This window comes from Talpa occidentalis, unplaced genomic scaffold, assembly GCF_014898055.3.
Source record: "Talpa occidentalis isolate TD23 unplaced genomic scaffold, MPIMG_talOcc4v2.1 talOcc4.10, whole genome shotgun sequence".
Lineage (NCBI taxonomy): Eukaryota > Metazoa > Chordata > Mammalia > Eulipotyphla > Talpidae > Talpa > Talpa occidentalis.
This window is the reverse complement of record NW_023600993.1, coordinates 12029410-12047731: the sequence shown is the minus strand read 5'-3', so window position 1 is coordinate 12047731 and position 18322 is coordinate 12029410. Positions and strand designations below refer to the sequence as shown.

General features: G+C 41.5%; 1 protein-coding gene across 4 annotated transcripts in view; it reads left to right on the top strand.

Annotated features, from left to right (window-relative positions):
• Window positions 1-18322, top strand: part of COL6A5 (collagen type VI alpha 5 chain) — a 114738-nt gene that overhangs the window by 18690 nt on the left and 77726 nt on the right. For all 4 annotated transcript variants that reach the window (XM_037524514.2, XM_037524522.2, XM_037524519.2 and 1 more), the window contains exons 2-6: window positions 2756-2851; window positions 4656-5255; window positions 8326-8958; window positions 13156-13716; window positions 16417-16971. In XM_037524514.2, coding sequence (XP_037380411.1) covers window positions 2785-2851; window positions 4656-5255; window positions 8326-8958; window positions 13156-13716; window positions 16417-16971 — 2416 coding nt within the window. In that variant the 5' untranslated portion in view covers window positions 2756-2784. The remainder of the gene's footprint in view (window positions 1-2755; window positions 2852-4655; window positions 5256-8325; window positions 8959-13155; window positions 13717-16416; window positions 16972-18322) is intronic.

Sequence of the window (18322 nt, the reverse complement as noted above, 5' to 3'; positions counted from 1 at the left end):
TTGGGCATTTGGGCTGTTTCCAAAGCTTAGCTATTGTAAACAGTGCTGCTATAAACATAGGGGTGCAGGTGCTCTTTGGAATTGATGTTTCTGTGTCCTTTGGGTAAATACCTAGGAGTGGAATTGCTGGGTCATATGGAAGCTCTATGTTTAGTAAGTCAAGAAATCTCCACACAGCTCTCCATAGTGGTTGGACCAGTTTGCACTCCCAACAACAATGCAGGAGAGTTCCTTTTTCTCCACATCCTCGCCAACATTTGTTGTTGCTAGTTTTTTTAATATGTGCCATTCTCACTGGTGTAAGATGGTATCTCATGGTAGTTTTGATTTGCATTTCCCTGATGACAAGTGATGTTGAACATTTTTTCATATGCCTGTTGGCCATTTGCATTTCCTCTTCAGAGAAGTTTCTTTTTAGCTCTTCTGCCCATTTTTTGACTGGATTATTTTCTTTGTTGTTGTTGAGTCTCATCAGCTCTTTGTAGATTTTTGTGATCAGTCCTTTATCGTTAGTGTTGGGTGCAAAAATGTTCTCCCAGTTGGTGGGGTTTCTCTTTGTTTTTGTTATTGTCTCTTTAGCTGTGCAGAAGCTCTTTAATTTGATGTAGTCCCAGCTGTTTATCTTTGCCTTCACTATAACTGCTTGGGTGATGTGTCTGTAAAGATGTCTTTGATGTGCATATCATGTAGTGTTTCACCTATATTTCCTTCTGTGTATTTTATGGTTTCAGGTCTTATGTCTAGTTCTTTAATCCCTTTTTTGTTGGTTTTTATGCATGGTGTGAGGTAGTAGTCAAGCTTCATTCTTTTGTATGTAGCGACCCAGTTTTCCTAGCACCATTTATTGAACAAACTTTCTTTGCTCCAATGCATATTCTTTGCTCCTTTGTCAAAGATTAGTTAACCATAAATCTGTGGGTTTATTTCTGGATTTTCTATTCAGTTCCATTGGTCTGTGTGTCTGTTCTTGTTCCAATACCATGCAGTTTTGATGATTATGGCTTTGTAGTATAGTTTGAAGTCTGGGAGTGTGATGCCTCCATTCCCTTCTTTTTTTTTTTTTTCAGGAGAGCTTTGGCTATTCGGGGTTTTTGGTGATTCCATATGAATTTCATCAATAATTGTTCTATTTCTTTGAAGAATGACATTGAAATTTTTATTGGAATAGCACTGAATCTGTATATTGCTTTGGTAGGATGGCCATTTTAATAATGTTTATTCTTCCAATCCATGAGCAGGGAATGTCTTTCCATTTCTTTGTGTCTTCTTCTATTTCTTTTAATAATGTTTTATAGTTTTCTTTGTATAAGTCCTTTACCTCTTTTGTTAGATTTATTCCCAAGTATTTGATTTTTTTTTATTTCAATAATGAAAGGGATGGTTTTTTTGATTTCTTCTTCTTCAGATTTATTGTTTGTGTATAGGAAGACTACTGACTTTTGCGTGTTGATTTTGTATCCTGCCACTTTACCCAACTGATTGATGAGTTGAATTAGTTTTTCTGTGGAGTTTTTGGGATTCTCTATGTATGTTATCATGGTTTGTTTGTTTGTTTTTTAAAAGTTTCAGGCATATTAGCAACATGATCGAATTGGCATTCGTGGCAGAATAAAGGAGAGATATGAAGGGAAGAGATTAGAGGCAGAGATGAGTTAGGGGAGATCCTACAGTGGACTCGTCAGGGCACTGGGTGAGGGTGAGGAGTAGAGGGTCATGGATTCAGCTTAGGAACAAATAGTAGCCAAAAAATAGAAACAACCCAAATGTCCACCAACTGATGGTTTGAGAATGTTTTATATCGATACAAAATAATATAAGCAGTAAAAAGGAATGGAGTACTGATTTATGTTACATGGACATACTTTGAAAACCTTAAGTTAAAAGAATCCAAACACAAATGGACACACACTTTATAATTCCATTATATTAGTGTCCGGAGTAGGTGAATCCATAGAGAAGGAAGTAGACCAGTAGTTGCCAGGACTTGTGGGAAGAGGGAAACTGTAGGAAAAGATAACTTCAGAATAAGAATCATTCTTTATTATCTGCTCTATCTCATTACAGGCAGCTCTGTTTTTAGTACTGGCCACTTGATCTATTTCAGAGCAACTGAAATAGTGGAATTTCTATCAGATTGTCATTTCCCATGAAGATTTCTGATTGATTGTGAGCTGCATAGAGAGAAATGCTGAAATTAATTTGTGAAACTGAGGATTACCATAAATGAGAACAGTTTCCACCAGGTCTAATGAAGAAGTGAACATGGGTAGCTGTTGGCTTTGTGGAGCCAAGTTATATGTGTGGTAGTCGTGATTGGCACAACAATAGAGGGCGGAGAACAGTGACTGCATGCATTTAGTGAGGACTTAGATTTTGTACAAGACTTACTATAGCATGGTGGCTAAGAGTAGGGGCGCAGTCACCTGTCTGGGTTAGAATCCTGCATGCACCTGCGGAGGCTCTCTATGTCACATGGTTATAAAAATCATACCTTCTGGTAACACTGCTGGGAGGATTAAATTAGATGAAACTTGTAAAGCATGAGAAAAGCATCCGAACCATGGAAAGGGCTCAGCGAACCTTAGCATTGTCTGTTCTCATTAGGCACACCAGATGCTGATGAAGGCTTTAAATATGCCTGCTATTACTTCCAGAATACTTGTTTATAGCATGTTGTACTCTGACACAACTTTCCCAGTCATCATTTCCGGGCATACAGAGATATTCTTCTTACTGTAAATATTTTCTTTTACAGAATAAAATCAGGAAACCTTCACTAACAAAATGAAGATCCTCCTAATTATATCAGTCCTGATCGTTTGGACTAAAACACTGGCAGATCAGAGCCCAGGTACCAGTATATTTTATGCTTTTTAGGAAAATAAATATTTTTCACATTTCAGTAAATATTTATTTTAAAAGCTAGAGCTAAGAATGTATTTTTTTGCTAAAAAAATCAAAATAAATAGCATTTAGTTGTGGTTGGAGGCATGCAATATCAAACTTAATCTCTCGAAAATGACAGAAAACCAAGGGCAAAAGTCATGATTTATGCTCCACCCAACTGGAAAATGTTTAATTCATCACTCATTTGCTTAAGTTGCAGAGTCAGCTCCTTTGCGTCTAGGGCAGTTTGCATCTTGACCTCAGTAAATGGAGAAAAAGGAAAAAAAGGAACCCCACATGGGAACTAAATTCTCTGTATTTTCACGGTTAAACCATTGCCTTTAATGTTATTTTTTTAAACAAACTTGAAATAGGAGAGGCGTATATCCATATATATATATATATATATATATATATATATATGTATACACGAACACATACATACGAACACATACACTCCCTTCTTGGAGAGGGAGAATATACATATGCCTTACCAACCTACCTTTCATTCCCCATATAATCTTATTTATTTATACTCCATTTATACAGAGGCGGGGGTGGGGGGGGAGAGATGGAAAGACAGAGTGGGGGTGGAATGAAAGGTAGGCTTTTCTGCTCTTCTGTAATTACTAAAAGCATAGCACAAAGACATTTTTAACTCTGCACTGTGCTACCCTAGGGTTTCCTATTGAATTTCCAATTGACTTTCTTTTTTTTTAGATTTATTTATTTATTTATACAAGAACCGGGGTACAGGCCAGATGTGCGGGAGGGCGAGAGGATTCCCCAGAGACAGAGCAGAGAGCAGAACAGGCAGACTGACGAAATACACTGCTGAGGGGAGAAGCGGGCGAGACAGGAGAGGTCTGCTCGCCATGTGGGTTGTTCCGCGGCTGGTGGGGATCGAACCGGCACTGCAGAAGCTGTGGACAGCTTCACAGCGCTGCGCTCAATCACCTGTGCCACCAGGGGAGGCCCTTCCAAGTGACTTTCAAAGATGATCTAGTTGTTGCTCTTTGGCACTGACCAGCACGTTGCTAGTTCTGAGTGTAGAGCTGGATGGCTGGCCGCTGAAGCAGATGCTGGTGGTGCACCACCTCCCCAGCTGCTGGGGATGTTGCCTGCACCACCTCACAGGCATACTCCACTTTCTCTGGAGAATTGCTCTTGGCCTTCCCAGAGCCACCTTACCCAGGGGATTGAGCACATTTCCCTCTGCTCCATCCCTCCGGTGCCTGTGGTGGTCTGTAGCCAGTGACGGCCTGAGAGAAGAATGCAAAAACTGACCCTCTTGCCTTGAAGAAGGACGCTCCTGTGCTGCTGACAGACTCCTCAGTTCTGGCCAGGGTTAGACACCATGCTCCTCCTCACTCCAGCCGGTCACTCAATCCCAGTCTCAGAACTGCTGCGCAGTCTTCAGCCAAGGCAGCTGCTATCCTGATACTGTTTCTAAAAGTTGCTGTTTGTTCACAGACCACTTCGGGACTTTCTGGGATCATGTTGTCTATTCTTTTGTACAGTAGCAGAGTTTGGGTTCCTGCAATGGAAAAAGAAAGTGTTGCGTAGAGAAAGAAGATTCTGTTGTGTGACTTGACCAAAATTCTCATGTTTGACATCTTAGCAGAACACAAATAGAGTTTCTTCTGTTCGCTTTGGGACTCCGGGTTACCATAACCCTGGGACATAATCTCAGGATCTTAAATGATTACTGAAAATGTAAAGGCTGAATAACCATCTTAGTTTGGTTTGCTGTCATTTTGTTTTGGTAGGGCCAGGCCCTGAGTACGCAGACGTGGTGTTTCTGGTGGACAGCTCCGACCACCTGGGAACTAAGTCTTTCCCTTTTGTGAGAACCTTCATCAGCAGAATGATCAACAGCCTCCCCATCGAGGCCAGCAAGTACCGTGTGGCCCTAGCCCAGTACAGCGACTCGTTCTACAATGAGTTCCAACTGAACACCTTCAAGAGCAGGAACCCCATGTTGAACCACCTCAAGAAGAACTTCATGTTCCAGGGGGGCTCCCTGCGCATCGGGAATGCTCTCTGGGAGGCTCACAGGACTTATTTCTCCAGACCCACGATCAGCAGAGACAAGAAACAGTTTCCCCCGATTCTGGTGGTCCTGGCTTCAGCTGAGTCCGAGGATGACGTGGAAGAGGCTGCCAAGGCCCTGCGGGAGGACGGGGTGAGGATCGTCTCAGTGGGGATGCAGAGGGCTTCTGAGGAGAACCTGCGGGCCATGGCCACAGGCCAGTTTCACTTCAATCTTCGGACAATCAGAGACCTCAGCACATTCTCCCAGAACATGACACAGATCATCAAGGAGGCGGCTCAGTACAGGGAAGGAACAGATGAGGCTGATGTAAAAGGTGAGGGAGCCCTGGAGGGAGAGGTTGGCTAGTCCCCCTGTGATCAGAACTTGCCTCTCACAACTCCTAAGATACTTTTCATGATTAGCCATGTTCAAGTGCTGGAAATTTCCACACAGTACATCCTGCTGTTACTTCCTTCTGCCTTTGCTTGTGCTTTTTTTCTCTGGCAGGAATCCACTTGCACCCCATTGCCTTCTTAAACTTCAGTTACCCCTGTCATGGTGTAGCTCTCAACCTTGCAGGCATGTCTTCCCAAAGGGTTTCCTTTCACATTTCTTTTGGGGTCACACAGTATGCAAGTGGTGATGGTGGTACCTGCCACATGGCATCATTACCCATTTTTTGTGTTGGTCCCCTGATCCCCGTGAGTGAGCCCCTGAGAGCTCATAGCACTGTGAGGGAATTTTTGGCAACTTATATTCATGTCTCACTTTTTGGGCCTACACTGTAGTGCCTGACAGTGAGCTGGTGTTCTCTCTTTTTTAAAAAAATAGGATATTTTATTGGGGTCATTTTGTCTTTTTTAAAGTTTATATTTATTTTCTCATGTTATTGTTAATTTGGGAGCAGCATTTGCTTTCTCCCCTCAGGTGTAGTCCCTGTCGTTCTCCCACCACCACAGCACCCGTGACCCATCACCACAGTCCCTTGTGCTCGTCCCTCCTGTTTTGGCCCCTCTCCCCTGCTATATGCCTCAGATCTGTGGTTAGCTTGCAAGTTTTGTCTTTTTTCCCTAACCTTTTGTTTGGTTTCTCTATATTCCACAAATAAGTGAAACCATCCAGTATTTATCTTTCTCTTTCTGGCTCATTTCACTGAACATAATCCCTTCCAGCTCCATCCATGTTGCTGCAATGAGTTTATCTTTTTTGATTGCTGAGTAGTATTCCACTGTGTATATATAACACATCATCTTGATCCAGTCATCTCTTTTGGGGCATTTAGATTGTGACTGGATCAAGAAGATGAAGAAGAGGTAAAATGAGACAGGAGGCTGCCTAGGCAGTGTTGGTGATTAAGTAGAACAGGCAGTACACAGCTCAAGAAGGAAATGTCCTCCAGAAGAAGGTAGATAGAGTCCCTGGCATGATGGATTTTCCTGACTGCATCTGTGCTCGGCTGACAGTAGTGAGCTGAGCAGGTGCTGTGTGGTTCTAAGACTCAAGGAAACCACCCAGTATGGTACAAACTGGCCTGAACCCAGAGTCACACAGTGCTTCTAACGGGCTCTGTGAACTTGGGGAGAGGATGCTGTCTCTCTAAGCCCTGTGGCTGCAACCTCATTTGTAAGACATGGGAGTTGGGATGGTCTTGAAACAACCTTCCTTCTTTAACACTCACCAGTTCCATGGCTATAGATGGGATGATATTTTTACTTACACCAGGCTTACACTAGGCTTTAATAACAAACTTCCCACATGGTAAGAAGTTTATTTATTTTTCTCATAACATAATGAAGCCAGCATTCAGTTGTTTTTCTTTTATTTAGGTACCTAGGCTCTTCCCTTTTCTAGTATGACTTCCAGAGTGCCCTGGGGACTGGCATATAGCTGTCGGAAGCGGAAAATATGGCAGATTATGCATGGGATGGTTCAATGACTAAACTTGGAAGAGGCACACACTACTCTATTCACCTTTCTCACGTGTTGGTCTCATGGCCTCACCTAACTGCTTAGGGAACTCAGATCTAGTTCTATGTCTAAGAGGAGGAAATGGGTATTGGTGAGTGTCTAGAAGTCTCTGCCACTGTTAGTGTTGCCCCCAAGATATGGGAGAGCCCCTTTCCCTGCACCCTCTCCTTTCTTCCCATTTCTTCCCTTGCATTCAGGTGTTGATGGTGAGTTGAGCAGGTACTGTGTGGTTCTAAGATGCAAGGAAGCAAAGTATAGAGTTTCTTGTTCTCCCATCTTTCCTTCTGTTATCTTGTCTAAGAACCGTTATCTTGTCCTTGACTTGGCAATTGTTCTTCATTGAAATCCCCGAATTCATTATTTCTCCTCAACAACTGGGATGATATTTAAGATTTAAATAAGATGTGACTTCTGGGCCTCCCCTGGTGGCGCAGGCGGTTGAGCACAGTGCTGTGGAGCTGTCTGTAGCCTCTGCAGTGCCGGTTCAATCCTGGATGGCCGGCGAGAGTCTCACATGGCGCGGCAGACCTCTCCTATCTCGACCGGTGCTCCCCTTAGCAGTGTATTTCGGTCAGTCTGCCTGTTCTGTTCCCCGCTCAGTCTCTGGGGAATCCTCTCGCCCTCCCATGCATCTGGCATGTACCCCAGTTCTTGTATAAATGAATGGATAAATCTTTTAAAAAAAAAAAGATGTGACTCCCAAGTGATTTGTACCCTGCTTTCCTCTGACCTCATCCCTCATTGTCCCACTCATTCATAGGCTCCGGCCACTCTGGCTTCCGGCTTGTTCCTACCTTTGCTGTTACTTCTGGCAGAGTTCCTCTTCCTGAAAAAGAACACATGGCAGAATCCTTCTTGTCATTCATATCTCAACTCAAATATGCTTCTCTCAGAGACACCTTCCCTAATTATTTTATGTCTCAGATAACTTAGTCCCCAACATGTCTCAGTCATGTCATCTATTTCATTTCCTTGCTGTGTGATATAGTTATTATAATTACATATTTAACTTATGTAATTGTTATATGTTATATATTTTATAATATAGTTATATAAATTGAATATATAATTATTACTGTATTATAGTTAATAATCTAATGAAATAATATAGTTACATAAAATGTGAGTACTCTGTCCTAGCCTAGAGATATTTCTGCTAATGCACCTCTGGTTCCAGCATTGGAGAGTTGTGGTGGTGGTCATGGAGGTGACAGTAGTGAGGTGAAGGTGTGGGTGGTCGAGGTGATGGAGGTGGTAATGATGGTCGTGAAAATCATGTTGGTAGTGGATTAGGTAGGAAACATTCTTCAGACAGAGGGAACAGCACTGCAAAGCCTCTGAACCACTGACCCCATCAGTGTTGTTCTGTCACCAAGTGACCTCTGTTTTGACTAGTGCCTTTTGTGCTAATCCTCATACTTTTTCTCTCTCCATAGCTCCCATCCCTGTGACCTGTCAGAAAGATTCACTTGCTGACCTTGTGTTCCTGGTTGATGAGTCAGTTGGGAGCATACACAATTTAAGGGATTTACAGCGTTTCCTGAGGAACATTACCTCCTCTGTGGATGTCAAGGACAACTGTGTGAGGCTTGGACTTATGAGATACGGCGAGACGGCCGAGACCATTTCTTTTCTGAATTCAAGCAAAACCCAGTCAGAATTTCAGCAGCAAATCCAGAAGCTCTCTTTCCGCACTGGGAAGTCCAACGCCGGGGCTGCCATTGAGAAGCTGAGGCAAGAGGGCTTCTCAGAGGCAGGCGGCAGCAGAAGGGCACAGGGCGTGCCCCAGATAGCGGTGCTTATCACGAGCCGAGCCTCCGATGACCAGGTCCGTGACGCTGCCCTGAGCCTTCGGCTGGAGGGCACGACTGTGTTCACCATGAACATCCAAGGTGCTAACAACACCCAGTTAGAAGAAATAGCTTCTTACCCTCCAGAACAGACTATTTCTAAGCTGAAATCGTATGCAGATTTGGCAGGTTATAGCAAGAACTTCCTGAAAAAGTTCCAGAATGAAATATGGTCCCAGATTTCTACACATGCTGAACAAATGGAGCTCGATAAAACAGGTATGCTTTAAGGCCTCCCTGGTGGCACAGGCGGTTGAGTGCAGTGCTGTGAAGCTCTCCGCAGCCTCTGCAGCGCGGATTTGATTCCAGCCGGCTGGTGAGAATCCCACATGGCATGGCAGACCTCTTCTGTCTCGCCCACTGCTCCCCTCAGCAGTGTATTTCATCGATCTGCCTGTTCTGCTCCCCACTCTGTCTCTGGTGAATCCTCTCACCCTCCCATGCATCTGGCCTATATCCCAGCTCGTGTATAAATAAAATAAATCTTTAAAAAAAAAGATATGCTTTAAAAGTGACTTGTCTTATTATAAAAGTAAGATGAGTAGTTGCTTAAGACTCGAGCAGGAGAGAAGACAATGGATTGGGCTGTCGGAAAAGTCATGATGCATTTTTGCTTGAAAAACTTAGAAAAAAATACATCATGACTTTTCCAACAACCCAATATTTGGATAAGGGAGATTGATGTATAAAAGCATTCTAAAACTTGATTTTGATGATGGTTGCAGAATTTCACAAATTTACTAACAATCACTGAATAATTATAGGGGAGTTTTTTAGCATATAAATCATACTATAATAAAATGTAAAAAAAAGTTATGAAATATTTTCACAGTATTGATGTCCTTAAAGAAGAAAATGAAGTTGCCTGTAATCTCATCTTTCAGAGAAAAACATTCTTACACTTGTTTCTCTTGACTTTTTAGCCTCTGCTCTCTCGGTACACTCCTGTACACTGAGGCACACACATCCATTCATTAAAAAATGACAGAACACTGTCTGCATCAGCACTACCCAATAGAAATTTCTGTCATGGTGAAAATGCTCCTTGTCTATGCCATTCAACAAGGTGGCCACTGTTGACCACTGAGCACTTGAAATGTATAACTTTAGGGACTGAACTGTAAATTTTATGGTAGCTTATTTTAATTTTAATAGCTACATGGGTCTAACAATTGTTGTATTGGAGAGTGCAGGAATATACAGCTGGGTGACTGCATCAGTTACAGTTACACTTGGGTGTGACTAATAGGAGAAAAATACCAGCAATGGCATCAGGATAAAGCTATTTTTCCTCTTACACAAATAAATCCTAAGGTAGCTAGACATAACTGATATGGTACCCCACAGTGTTGGGAACCCCGTGTCTTTCTAAATTATTGTTTTGGTTTTTGTGGCCTTTATCGCCAGGATAACAAATGTGAGTTAGCTGCCCCAGACATCATATTCACAACCAGAAAGCAAGGAAGAGGGAAAAAAGAAGAAAACAGGTCTCCACTGCCTTTTCTTCAAGGATATTTCCAGAAATGACACTCACCATTTCCACTTACATTCCATGTCACACGTAATTGTAGAAATGGGAGCTAGAAAATGTGGTTTTTATTTGTGGAGACAAGTACTTAGGTAAAAACTGGGGCTTCAGGTAGTGTAGGAGTCAATGTATATTGAAAGAAGCCAGCATTTTCTGCCTTACCCATGTTTCTAGCAACCTTATATCATGGACTTTTGTCCATTTTCTCAAATATTCTTGTGCAATATTCTTTTTAGTTTGGGAATAATATTTCATGGCATGAATATATTATCATTGATTTAACATATCATTTCCTGGGTGGACAGTTCACTGCTAATGTTCTGTTCTTACAAAAGTCTTGCACGGGTCATCCTTGTATCTGTATCTTTACTGACAACCATGGTTAGTTTCTCACTTTTTTTATGTTCTCTGTTTTTTGATCCCATCATGCTAGTTTAAGATGTTCTAGTTAAGACACTTTGTGAATCTGCTATCGTTTTACCAAGCTCAATTCAAAGGTACATGACGAGGCATTTGATGTGACTTTGATTTTATCTGATTCTGAGATTTCTACTGTCTTCACGTATTTCCTCTGCATAGAAAATGCTCCTATTGGAACTGGAATTTGGCAGCATTCATATGGAAAAGAATTAAAATATTCCAGTGACGCTAAAAGCTCATTTTAAATTCAAACCCGTCAATTAAGGCTGAAGGATACGTCTGGGCCAGTCCTGGATTTCTCCTGGTAACACATCTACATTACAAGGCAATGACAGGAAGCAAGTCCATAGTACCCCCTGAAGGATAGGTAGGGGAGTCCCTCAGAGTGACAGGCACCATGGTCTAATGCCAACTGTTAGGGCACAAGAGCAATGTAGGGAACTTACAATTATGTAACGAGAAAAACCTATTATTGTCATCATAGAACTTCAAGTGGGAAGGCTATCGAGAGGGCCTGACTCTTCTCCCTGCAAAGTCCTCATGAGTTGGCTTCTTACCAGTTCAGTGGCTCTTAGATGTTGGTACCTGCCACAGGTTGCATTCCTCAGAAGCAGACGCTAGACCATGATTCATGTGAAATTGATATATTAGGAAATATCCCCAAGAAGAACTGGAGAGTGCTAGGAAAGTGAGAAAATGGGATCCAGAAGGGAAGGATGAGAACCAAACTCTTGGGGTGGGGTGGGGTTGAGCCCATGGGGCCAGTCTAGAGACAGTGTGAATTAAACCTTAAAGTTGTACTGGTTAGAGGTCATTGTAGCTAGAGAATTTTTATTCTGGCTCACATGAGAGAATGTAAATTTCCAGACACTGGCTCAAGTGCCAAGCACAGAGTGTGCCAGCAACCTGAGAGCAGCCCTCCCACAGACAGGTGCCAGCTGTTGAGGGGAAAGCACCCGGAGCTGGTGCACAAAAAGGGCAGAGGGGCACCAACAGCATTGGATGTAAATTGGGCAGTTTCCTAAGGAGCTTGTTACTGATTCAGCAGCCCAAACCCTACCCTAGACCTACTGAATCAGTCTCTGAGGGTAGGGCCTGGGCACCTGCATTCGACTAATCTCCCCAGTGAGCTCATGCTGGCAATGCAGGAGTCCCACCCACTTTGTGAATTTGCCATGGTTTAGAGTATTTTGTAGTTTCAGGATGATCAAACACAGAGAGAACCAGGCTGTATTGCTTCAGTCACTGCTGTATCCACCACATTCAGGACATAGTAGATATTTAGTTTATTAACTAGAAGTTTGTTAAATCAAGGGGAGAGTCACATTAACCAGACCAAGAGGTCCATGTAGAGAAAAAGGAGAACAGTTATCTTTGTAATGAGAACTTCCAGAATACTGAATATTCATGTCCTCTGGGAAGTTAGTTTTCTCCCCGTAGACATGCCACATGAGAAGCTGAATTGTCACAAGAAGAGAGCTAGAGGTTGGGGAATCAGAGCAAGGGCAGCCAGTTGGGTTTATTTTTCAAGAAAATGTGTGGCTCTATACCGCTTTCTCCTTTATGTAACTGCAGGTGAGGTTTTGGGCCAGGGAACAGTCTCCGATTGAAGTTCTTGAACATTTTCTCAGTGATGGAAATGTTCTATATTTGCTGTCCGAGAGGCTAGCCACTCGCCACATAGTACTATCAGGCTCCCGAAGTGTGACTAGTGCAACTGAAGAGCCAATTTAAACTTTTAATTTAATTTTAGGTAGTTTAAGTTTACACTATTATAACAACATGTGACTAGTGTCCAATGTACTGGACAGCACAGTCCTAAGCAGAATTGACTCATGTTTTTCTCTCCTCTATTTCTGATCACTGATGTCTTCCTTCTGAAAAGCACCCAAATCTTCTTTATTTGTTATACTAATCAGTCCATTCTGGTTAGTTTGAAGTGTTACTGACCTGACATCTACCCTATCTTTGGCAGATAACGGCTAATCTTTGTCCTAATATTTTATGTTGAGTTCATAGCTTCATTCTCAGGGTCAAATTTATTTCTAATATTTCTGATTTCTTAAGGACCAACTCCCCATGGTCTGTAGTAGTATCCTTAGCTATAAATTGCAAAAACAGAAAAAAGATAAAAAAAACTTCTGAGGTGCCTAAGTTGTCTGTCTTGTATTTTAAAAATCAATTCATGAACTCAACCAGATACTTGCACAAATAACCTGAATTTTAAAAATATCTCCTTTCTCCTACCCAATTTCAATGAATGGCTAGATAGAGTAACAAATAGACCATTAAGATGGTTGGAGCATTCTTTCATAGGAGATGGACACGAGGGAGAGGTGGACAGACTCTATACATATGTGGAGAGTTGCCATCCATGAGAACCTTCGTGTTCCTCTAGTAGCCCTCATGCAGAGTTCTCTCCAGATTTCCTATAATAAACCAACCATTTTCCCTTTTTGTTTTAACAGGTTGTGTGGATACAAAAGAGGCTGATATCTATTTCCTCATTGATGGTTCAACGAGCATCCAGAGACGAAACTTTGAGCAAATCAAAGACTTCATGTCAGCGGTGATAGAGATGTTCCGCATTGGTCCGGACAAAGTCCAGATTGGAGTTGTGCAGTATTCCAATAGGGTGGAAGTGGAATTTGCTAGCAATGTCTACTCCAATGCTGTGGACTTAAAAAAGGCTGTTTTTAATATCAAGCAACTGCAAGGCGAGACTTTAACTGGAGCAGCCCTGCATTTCATGCTGTCAGAAATACAGGAGGGCAGGAAGCAGAGGGCAAGTCAGGTCCCCTGTTACCTCATTGTACTGACTGATGGGAAGTCCATGGACAGAGTCCTGGAACCTGCTGAGAGACTGAGGGCTGAACACATCACCATTTATGCAGTAGGCATTGGGGAGGCCAATAAGATGGAGCTGCAGCAAATTGCTGGGAAAGAAGAAAGGGTTTACTTTGGGAACAATTTTGATGCATTAAAAAGCATAAAGAGAGATGTTATTCATGACATCTGCACTGAAAAAGGTAAGCAAAGCAAGAGAAGGCTTTTTATCTCTGTGTTCATTAGTTTCTTCAGGCAGACACATGGCCAGACTGATAAAAGGGGTGATGGCACCAGTTGTCTCATTAAAATTTTGGCTACTTCCTGTATCACCATGGAGGGAATTGAGGCAAATGAGTACAGTGAAAATTTTAGGCAGATTTTAATTCAACTCACTTTTCTACTTGAGCCTCAAATTTCCTCAGACTATCCTTATAGGTTTAGTAAATACAGTATTACCTGAATGCATCTCTAGTACATTGTAGCTATTGTTATAAAGTAACAAGAGTTAGGATGAGCAATTTGTAAATTCCTGTACCTAACTGTTATCTTTTTCTTATTAATAATAACCACTTAGTAATTGAAGATGGTATATATTGATTACTAGTATTAGCACATGAAAATTTTGCCTGCTGCTGAGAGGCCTGGTCGCTTACTGGTTGAAATAAAGGATGCTGGGATCAAGCAATAAAAATTCAACCCCCAGGCTTATCACTTATTACCTGCGTCCCTAAAATAGGTTATTTACTGCCTATCTACCTTGATTCTCTGGTGTGCAGTTTTGTTGTAATGTAAAGCTTAAAGGTGGTAACTCATATGGAGCACTTGGAGGAATACCTGACATGTAGTAAATGCTATAAAAAACTAGCTGTTGCAGAAGTTGGTTAAGTGTTCATCAAAAGAAAAATAAACAAGTAGAATTTACAGTAAATCCTAAGTGATGATGGCACCTGTTGTTTTCCCTGTTACTAACAATAGTAGAGTTGGGTCTTTAGGATGTACTTAGAGTAAAAGCATGTAAGAGCAAAAGTTCCCCAACCTTTCCTGGAGTTGATGGCAAGAAAAGTTAAAAGGATTTCAAAGAAACATAAATTAGATTGTAGCTCAGGCCCTCTCCAGGGAGAAGGTCTCAGCTCAGTCAAAGGAGACACAGTGTGTCTCTCATGGGTCAGGTAGTTGCAGTTCAGGTGCCTGAACCTCACACACTTGAAGAAGGAGGCAGACTGTGGACAAGAAAATGTACAATAAGACAGTGAACCGAGAAGAAAGAAAACTAAGGAGCAAAAGCTCATTAGCTTAGAAAAGTCCTGGCTAGTCTCAGCACTGATGTAGGTGGAGCAAGATACAATGTATTGACTGGTTAAGCAGCTGTAACAAAAAAGATCCCAAATGATACAACATAAGCTATTATTTCTCTCTTAGATAATAGTCTGGGATGAACAGCCCAGGTCTGGTAGAAAGGCTGTTCCATGCTTACACATGGCTCCATCTTCACAGTAAAAGTAAAGCTCCAGTTCTCATCACCTGCATTCATAGGAAGGGTCAAGGGGGCGCGTCACACTGCATGTTAAGATGTGGAAGTGGCCACTGCGTTGCTGCTTATTTCTACTGCCCAGAACTTAGCCACTGAACCACATCTAACTTTAGAGAGGTCAGGGAAATAGTCTTTACCTGCACAACCATCTACTTGCTGAAAGTTTATTAACATAGAAGAATGGGAAAACAGAAATTAGGGGACAAAAAGCAGTCTCTGTCAGATAGATACTAGAAGGTAGATCCTGTGACTGCTAAACCCCATGTAAAATTGATTCCTTTTGCATGTGTTTCATGGAAGAGAGGCTTCCATAACTCCACAGTCTTGGGGCTTTTCCAAGGTCATAAACGTCTTCAGTAACTTCCCTACTTACAACTTCCAAGATAGCCCCAGAGGGCAGCTTGGGTCTGAAATGATGGTCTTAATTCCCCATGTTAAAACAAATTAACATTTTTTGTTCTTCTATAGCCAGTGTTATTTGTTCATTTTCACTGTGGGATAGACTGAGTGATGAGAGTGATTATAGATCAGTATAAATACTGATTTATGGCATTTATCGAATGACTTCAAATTATTCCAGAAAATAATAATGATAAAGAACACTTGTGGGGCCTCCCCAGTGGCGCAGCGGTTGAGCGCTGGGTTGTGAAGCTGCCCGCAGCCTCTGCAGTGCCGGTTCGATCCCCGGCTGCTCCCTGGCCACTGGAGGAGGGTCCCAAATGGCACAGACCTCTCCTGCGGCCCGCTGCTCCCCTCAGCAGTGTGCTTCGGTCCTTCTGCCTGTTCTGTTCCCCGCTCTGGTGAATTCTCTCACCCTCCCGCGCTTCTGACTGTATCCAGTGCTTGTATAAATAAATCAAATAAATAAATAAATAAATAAAATAAATCTTTTTAAAAAAATTAAAAAATAAATAAATAAAAAAAAATAAAGAACACTTGTGTTTCAAAAATATACATAAACTCTGGAATATTTGTCCTATGAATGTAGCAAATTGGTTATTTTTCTCTCTGTCTCCTCTGTGATCAACATTGCATTTTTATGCAAAAGGATGCTTGGCATGTCCTATGCTTCAAGAATTATGAATGAATGATGTATGAATAGATGATGCATGCATGCAGGTCTGGATGAATGAATACACACTTTGGAAGTGCATTTCCTCTTTCAAACTACTTGGATAATTACCAGTGGATTTCTGATTCAGGATTCTAGCCAAAAGGCTTCCCTTAAAGAAGGAATGAAATTTTCAAATGCAATAGCAAATTCTTGACTTAATTTTCCATGTTTTCTGATGAATGCATTTGTTATTTCTTCATAATCTGAGAACAATGGCCAACCTGGTTTATTTCTGATCTTTCTGATAACATGCAGGATGTGAAGACATGAAGACTGACATCATGTTTCTGGTGGACAGCTCTGGCAGTATAGGACCTGAAAATTTTGAGAAAATGAAAAGCTTTATGAAAAACCTGTCAGCTAAGCTTCAAATTGGTGCAGACAAAATCCAGATTGGTGTTGTTCAATTCAGTGGTGATACTAAGGAAGAATTCCAGCTTGATAAGTACTTTACACAAAAAGAAATTTTGGATGCAATAGACCGTCTGTATCTCATAGGCCAAAACACTTTGACTGGAAAGGCACTAAACTTTGTACCTCAATACTTTACCTCCTCCAAGGGGGCCCGTTTTGAAGTCAGAAAGTTTCTCATCCTCATCACAGATGGAGCTGCACAGGATGATGTGAGAGATCCAGCTAAGGCTCTCCGGGATAGAGGGGTGATTATCTTCTCTGTGGGGGTATATGGCGCCAATAGAACTCAGCTAGAGGAGATCAGTGGGGACAGCAGCCAGGTCTTCCAAGTTGAGAACTTCGATCATCTAAAGGCAATAGAAAATAAACTCATCTTTCATATGTGTGCAGTCCATGGTAAGTGACATTGCTATCCTTCAGGATGCAAAGATTTGGGCTGTTGACTTTTTCAGGTGGGGGGAGCCGTGGCTTGTACTCAGGGATTGGTGCTAAGTTTTGATCTGTCTATGTTGTATTGAAACACCCATGACTTTCAGGAATGTTCCAGATTACAGATTTTGTCAGCTAGTTTGACTTCAAAATAGTTTGACATTGGCTATTTAAAATATATTCAAAGCAGGTCTCCAAATTTTACATTAAATTCCCAGCTCTTTAATACTTGGCATACCTAGATTTCCCAGAGCCAATTTTTTTTTGTATATTTTTACTTTATTTTCTTACATTGTTGTTATTTTTGTACAGTAATTGATTTCTCCACTCGCATGTAGTCCCCATAAAGCTCCCATCACCACTGCACCTGTGAACCATCACCATAGTCCTTTGTGTCCTTCCCTCCCCTATTTTGACCCCTTCCCACTCCCTCCCTTGCTGTATGTCTCAGATCTATAATTTGCCTGCTAGCTTTGTCTTTTTTTTTCTTCTCTGACCCTTTGTTCAGTTCCCCTATATTCCTTCTATAAGTGAAGCCATCCAATATTTTTCTTTTTCCTTTTGACTTACTTCACTAAGCATTATCCCTTCTAGCTCCATCCATGCTGCTGCAAATGTTTTTGGTCTTTTAGTTTGTTTCCATATCTTAGCTATTGTGAATAGTGCTGCCATAAACATGGGAGTGTAGGTTTCCTTTTGAATTAATGTTTTTGTGGACTTTGTAGATTTCTAGGTGTGGAATAACTGGGTCATGTGGTAGATCCATTTTAATAGTTTGAGGAACCTCCACACAGCTTTCCATATAGGTTGGACCAGTTTGCACTCCGACCAGCAGTATAAGAGGGTTCCTATATTTCTCCACATCTTCACCAGCATTTGTTGTTGTCAGTTCTTTTAATATGGGCCATTCTCACCAGAGTGTGGTGGTATCTCATAGTGGTTTTTGATTTGCATCTCCCTGATTATAAGTTACGTTGAGCATTTTTTCATATACCTGTTGGCCATTTGCATTTCCTCTTTGGAGAAGTGCCTTTTTAGTTCTTCTTCCCATTTTCTGACTGGGTGGTTTGTTCCCAGCCAATTTTTAACACCAGATGATTCCCCCAGAATTGTTTCTTGGCTACCCATACCAATTATTAGGCAGTACGTAATTAAAAATACCAATTCATCTTCTTCTTGGTTAAATCAAATCTACCTCCTCCCCCCAAAAAACCCTCTCTATATTTTAAAGATACAGTGTATACTTTTTGTTATTTCACATTATTCTTCTTAACTACTATTAGGTAGGTATTTTTATGTTTGCCTGTTTATGTGACTA